Genomic DNA, 7,102 nt, shown 5'->3' on the forward strand with positions numbered 1-7,102 from the left:
AAAGTTAGATTAGCGTTTTTAGATTATAGTTAAATTAGGAAAGAGTGAGCCTTCCCTTAGAATTAGGAGAGTTTTTAACTCACACATTGTGATTGAAACCAAAATTTTGTACACCTTCCCAGGTGTACAAATTTTTCTACCAACACCCCTCATGGATCCATTAGTATTAGTTCTAAATAAACAAAAAAGGGGAGGAGTCCACTTATCAATCCTATTCACCTTCTTAATAGCCTTCGACCTAGAGCCATGTTGAATTTGAGAAGCATCAAAGTGGGTAATCTCCAAAAAACATGAAATATGAGAGTCGAATGGGGATATAAATTCTTCAAGAAATAACTTCATGTCAATAGTTTCCTTGATCAAATTCCTTCTACCAAACCTAAATGATTAGACTCTGATGATTTTGAAATTTCAATGATTCTACTCCATCTACAATTTCCAAAGAGTGAAAAGAGTGCCAAGATCCTAAGCAACAACCAGAAAAGAGGCTTTAAACATAAAAGTACACTCCATGCTTTCCCAAGACTCGAATAAAGAAGTGGTTTGAATAATTGGTTGATTCCACATTTTCCACAATAACCTCTAGATGTCTAAGGAGAAGGGATAATGAAAAAAATATTGGAAATATTTTCCTCACTAATTCCACATAAAATACATTTGGAGGGACTAAGATATCATCTCTTTCTAATATTATCCCAGGTGTTCCAACTTAATAACTAGGTTAAAAAATTAAAATTGCACCAATGGAATTTATTCTAATTTTTTTCAACCAGAGAAAATATCTACTCACACCTTTCTTTTGTTCTAATTAATAATAACCAAGAGAAATTGAATAAGTTTCTTTAGATTCATTACCCAAGCAAGCATATCAATTCCTTCCAAAGAATGACAAGGCCTATCCACAAAAAATGAAGCAAGAGTTGCACAAGCTTTAGATGATTCTCCTCTAGGCCAATTTTTTGGTCCTTCCATGATATATCTAATGTTTTCTTGATTGGATAGAGTTCTTAAAATCTATAGCTCTAGACCACTCAGTTGCTTGAAAAAATCAATCAAGGGTTGGAGATGGGGGAAAGTTGAAATGTTTAGAGAGTAAAGTCTATCACCTTTATCGATAATCTAGAATAAACCTTCCTCAAACATGCCCTTTTCTTAATAATGTTTCAAACCATAGAACCTTTCCCAACCAAATTCATTCTAAGAATATCATCATCAACAATTCATCCCATTTACTTGGAATAAAGGATTCTCACCTATAAGTGTGTTAAATGTTTATGCCACCTCCAAAATAATTTAGCAATTGAACTCTATCCACCATATACCAAGGCTAGCATTAGATTTAGGACTATAAACTTGGTCCCAATTGACTTTGAACTCTATTTTTGGGACTTCAATATCCCTACCCAACAAAACTTCTAGGAAAGAGTATTAAATTCTCTAAGGAAGCTCTTTGGAATAGATAAAACTGTATATCTATAAATAGGGAGAGCATATATATCAAGATTTTAAAAGAGTCAATCTTCTAGCAAAAGAGAGGAATCTAAACATCAAGGATTATAAGATATCAAACTATATATATACTTACTTTTGTATAAAAGCTGATTAAATTGTATTCCTTGGTATGTTGGTTGAAACCTCCCATCACATTCCTTGGTGATTGATCCTGTATCAAGTTGTTAATTACCTACATTTCACGTCTTGTATTAGATAGAATGGGGCCAAGGCCAATCTATTGAACCAACATCATCCTTAAACATCTAGCCTTAAACCACACACACTAAGCAATATATTAAGCCTACAAAATGTCGTGTTTAACATTGATATACTTTTTGCTTTTGGATTTGATTGCATGTGCAATTTTTATCATCAACGTTTTGAATTGCACTTCGTGATTCATCATCGGGATGAACAAGAATTCAAAGGGGATGAAAGATGGTGAGTTGAAGATTCGAGGAGGAATAAAAGGAGGAGGGTAGGAAAGGGCACAAAGAGCAAGGAAGGTCAATCAAAGAGTGTGATTCGAAACATTGATGATAAAAATTGCACACACAATCGAATCCAGAAGCAATAAGTATATCATATAATAGATTGTAGAAATCTCATAACTCTAAGTGTTTAACATTTTTAAACCTAGAAATCAAACTCCTCAAACGAAATCCACCAAAGTCACACCAAACAATCTTTAAAAAAATCAACATTATTCCTCCACCCCATCCATTGCTTTCCTTATCCTTCCTCGTCTATCATGTTTTCTTCTGCATACCCAATCAAATACAATTTCTTTATTATTAACTGTTTGGCAGTGAATAAAACGAAACATTAGCCACATATTATCTTTCATTCTTGTGTCCTCCTCCCACAATGGCTAAATGCGTCCATGTTCTATGTACCTTTTATTTTAGAAACCGCAGAAAAGCAATCTACTTCTTTCAGTGGAAGTCTTGTGAGAACATGAGAGCAGAACCAAGTTTTTTTTACTAGTACGTTACCAAAACTTGAATTGCAGCCTTAAAATATTCAGAACCGACAGATTATTCAGGGTATCTTTTACGCACACTGTATGTACCAAGCCTTGAATTGCAGCCTTAAAAACATCAGGATTCAAGAGTTCACTGATAGATTGCTATATTATTACTATAAAACTCTGGTATACACCATTTTAATCCCAAAACCAACTAATTTTAGTCGAAACAAAGAAAGTAAATACATTTGTAACGCAGAACAAAATAGCCTCAATTCATGTACAACAAGCTTCATTCACTGCATCTCCAGGGACTCGGAAAAAGACCAGAGGCCGCAAGGGGCACTTCACCTTCGAGTATATGAACCACTTTTCTCATATCAGGTCTTCCTTCTGCTTCAGGATTACAACACAAAATTCCCAATTTCAGCACTGTCTCCATCTCATCTTCATCAAAATAACCACCAAGCTTTGGATCGGCCGCATCCATTAGCCTTCTGTTGGCATACAACTCCCTCACCCAATCCAACAAAATTTCCTGAGAAGCATCGTAAAAAGAGTCTACAGGGCGCCTTCCACACGCAACCTCCACCATCAAAACACCAAAGCTGAATACATCCGTACTGGTACTGGCCTTTCCTGTGGATACCAATTCTGGAGCAATGTAACCAAGCGTTCCAGCCACACGAGTGGTTTGGGAATTCTCATCATGCCCATAAAGCCGAGCAAGCCCAAAATCCCCCAGCTTTGCATGAAGCTCCGAATCCAACAAAACGTTTGAAGATTTGATGTCTCTGTGCACAACTCTTTGCTCCCATCCTTCGTGAAGATACAGCATCCTGCACCCACATCCTTTAGAATTGCGTACCTTTGAGCCCATCCTAGAACTTGACAAGGATCCCTAAATATCATCTTATCCAGGCTTCCATTTTCCATGAAATCATACACTATGAAGAACTTTTGTCCCCGCCTGCAGTAACCTCTGATTTGCACTAGATTTCTGTGCTGGAGACGACCGAGACTTGAAATCTCTGCTATGAATTCCTTCACTCCTTCACTGGTCTCTCGAAAGATAGATTTCACAGCAACTTGGAGGCCATTAGTAGGAAGGATTCCTCTGTAAACCTTGCCGAAACCCCCAAATCCTATGACTTGCTTCTCTGAGAACCCTTTTGTTGCAATTCTTAAGTCCTTGTAGCTAATTCGGTGAGGCCAATACTCCACCTCCCAATCTTCAATCACGTCTCTGTTATTCATTCTTCTAATCCAAACAATTGCAACCATGAGCACGAAGAACACAATGAAAGCTGCTGTTACGCCGACAATTAGTCGAGATTTTATGTTACTGGAATCGGATTGTTTGTCTTTTAAGAATGGAAGAATAGATGCGTTAAAAGCCGGTGCCGTTCCATTTGTACTGAAGCTCCATGCGAGTATATAATGCTCTTGAACAAATCTTCCGGTACCTGCAACGAATCCAACATACATTTCTTCATCGAAAATGTTGGGCAGACTCAAATTCGTCTGAGATATGAGAGGCGTTTCCGGGCGAAGGGAACCAGCCAGTGCTACGGTAACATTGAGCTGCTCTTTCAGATGATCATAGTCAATCCAAACTTGAATATTCTTTCTCCCATTGAGATCTAACTGTACAGACCGGTTGCCATCCCAGAAACTTGAAGATTTAGATTCTACAGAAATAAGAGAGTTGAGATCTACTCCTACATGATTGTCGTCGATGTCGTTGAATTCTGGGTTCATAAATGTGTCGAATTCGACTGCAAAGAGATGATTGAAGGGCTGTCCCATGCTTGTTAAATTGAACAAACCGAGGTACGAACCTGGTAGGCCTCCCAAATGTGTTTTGTTCGGCGTTATGATAAACCACAGTCCTTCTGCGAATTCTGAAACATCTGGAGGAGGAGCCATGGCGAATACGAAAGTGGTGCTGAAGGATAAAGTTGCATTCTTGGAGCCATTTTCTTTCATACGAAGAGGTTCTGAGTATAAAACAGTACCAGTGAGGTATTCTGATTGATTGGTGAGGCGGATGCCTATAAGATCAGGTTCCATTACAGCGCTCCCATGAAAATACAGGGTAGACAAATTCGTAGTCGTTAAGCCACTCAGTCTGGGAAAGACGAATGTTGTCTGAGCTTGGGCAGGCGGCCATGGGCAGATAAACAGGTAAAATACAAGGAAAACAGATATGGCTGCCATTGATTCTTTCCTAACTCAGAAAAGGGTTAAATAGCTTAACCCGACAACTGGGTTTGTTCCTTTAAAAAACCAGTAGCATTAAGTCTGTGTACAAGTCCCCAACATTTGTGAGGTAATGGTAGCAAACGTGTACATTCATTTGACAGAGCTTACAGTGCATGCAATTATTTGGAAAAACCTCATTGCAAAAAAAATCACCGGGGTAGGTCAAATAAATATAAAAAATAGCTATTTTAGGAATATAGCCATGTAGGCCAAGAATGTATATATAAACGAAAAGATATTTCTATCAATAAAAAATATATGTAAGTTGAGTGTTAGCTTTTGGTTTACTTCTAAAAATGCATTCCATTTTACCTAATGTTTTTTAATTACATGAAGGTGTATCTTATATGAGATAAACGAATTAACTTTGCAGATCAATGGTTCTAATTAAACGAGAGATGTGTAAGACGATTCAAAACTTGCTCGCCGTTAGATAACCATTTGACATTTTGGCCTTTCATTCATCTCTTTCCGTTTTCCTCGCAGTGCTCTTTTTCCTTCCTCGAAGCATCTAGGCGTGAACTGTGACCTCTGTCTATACAACACCCATATTGTACCATTGACCATGTTTTTTAATTAATTAATAATTAAAATAGAACAGATGTTTATTTTTCAATTAATTATTAAATATGGTCAATGATACAATATGGGTGCTAGATAGACCTTGCCTGAACTGTGTGTTTACTCCTACACAGATTCTTGAGATGGTTTATTTCACGGATCTTTAGCGCAGGGTTGCTTTGGATGCCACTTCTATTGTTAACCTAACTCCATGTTTTATGTTCATAGTTTTTCTCGTTGATCTTCGTGCAAAGCTAGGGTTTTGGTGACTGTGAAGGCTCAAATATTGTTTTGCTTATATTTCTTTATTATTTTGATCTTAAAAAAATTATTTTCTTATTACGATTGCATATCTATTTTAAATGTGGACTTTCTTTGTATAACAAGCCTCATGAAAATATATTCCCTCCTATGTTAGTAAAAGCCCTTCCACAAAAGGTATTTAAATTAAGGATTTTTTTTACCATTGTTTTCCATTCCACATGGCCTAATAATAATATCAGACGAAAAAGAGGTAGCGATTACTATTTCTAATATAAGAAAATAAAATATATAATGTAAAATATAAAATATTTATTATTTTGTTATATTTATTTTATTTAAGAAATATTTAACATAATTATATTTAAAATAGAATATTACAAAATTAAAAATTTTATTAAATATTTAACTAATTATATGTTTATTTTATTCAAAATATAGATTATATTTAAATTTATTATTTTACATAATATAAATATAGTATTGTAGACGCATAAAAATGACCATATTCTTAAATGAATATTTTATGTTCATTCCTCTATTTTAGTTAAATCTAATTTAACTAAATCACTTACATTCCTCTATTTAATTAAGTAAATTATTAATTTATTTAGTTAAATTCACTAGAACCTTTTGCATCATTTAATTGAATAAATCATTTTATTTAATTAAACCCCTTTCTATCTACTTTTAATTAAATTTACATTTAATTAATAGTCCATCCCAAATTGAATAAATCTAATTTATTCAATTTCCCAAATTGCAACCAAATTGAAATAAAGCAATTTATTTTAATTAAATCCTATTATTCCTCATCCACTTGCAAAATCCTACATCTCCCACTTGCCTTCTAAACCCCCTTCCTAAATTCTTCTAGATTCTTCTAATCCTAATCAATTAGCCCAAACCTATTCATTATCCCCTTTCCCTAAATTTGAGGAGGTCACTTCCCAAAATTGGAATAAAGTCTTCAAAAGGCATTAAAGCCTTTATCCAACAAGCTAACTTGTTGAATGCCCCCAAATTTGGAAGGACTCTTACAAATTTGTCCCCAAAGTCTTCAAACCATTAATGGTTAACTAATCCTTTGTGGCATGGTTAGAGACTTTTTGACTAACTTAACCCTCATCTAACCCAAGGGTCTCATCAAGCATTTATTGCTTTGACTATGGTTATTCCTTTAACCTTTGCACAAGAGTTTACCCCTTGGGTAAAAGCTTTATCCAATGGATAACCCTAACCTAACCTTAACCCTTGCCTCCTAAGGTAACCATCATGTCTTCTCAAGCATTTAATGCTTCCTACCTCTCATCTCAACCAGTCTTATGTTGACAATTGTCACCATTTCATTGGTGAAAATTGAAAACATGGATTGACAACTTTCAATCTTGACCCTTTATTAACTCTTTAAATCTTGACCATCCATTGCCCTATTTTTGCTATAAATAGAGCTCTCCTTCCTCCATTTTTATGGATCCATGCAAGCTTTTAGTATCTCATTTATGCTCAGTTTTATCAATATATCTAGTCTCTCTCTGGAATAGGAATTAATCT

At 35.3% G+C, this 7,102-nt stretch overlaps 1 protein-coding gene across 1 annotated transcript; it reads right to left on the bottom strand.

The window, feature by feature from the left end:
* Positions 1-2,753: 2,753 nt before the first annotated feature.
* Positions 2,754-4,681, bottom strand: LOC131034036 (L-type lectin-domain containing receptor kinase SIT2). The gene is made up of 2 exons (XM_059215894.1): positions 3,408-4,681; positions 2,754-3,300 (listed from the first exon to the last, which is right to left on the bottom strand). The coding sequence occupies exons 1-2, from the start codon at positions 4,679-4,681 to the stop codon at positions 2,754-2,756; spliced, it is 1,821 nt and encodes a 606-aa protein (XP_059071877.1).
* Between the last annotated feature and the right edge of the window lie 2,421 nt (positions 4,682-7,102).

This window comes from Cryptomeria japonica, chromosome 2 (assembly GCF_030272615.1).
Source record: "Cryptomeria japonica chromosome 2, Sugi_1.0, whole genome shotgun sequence".
NCBI classification, from domain to species: Eukaryota; Viridiplantae; Streptophyta; class Pinopsida; order Cupressales; family Cupressaceae; genus Cryptomeria; species Cryptomeria japonica.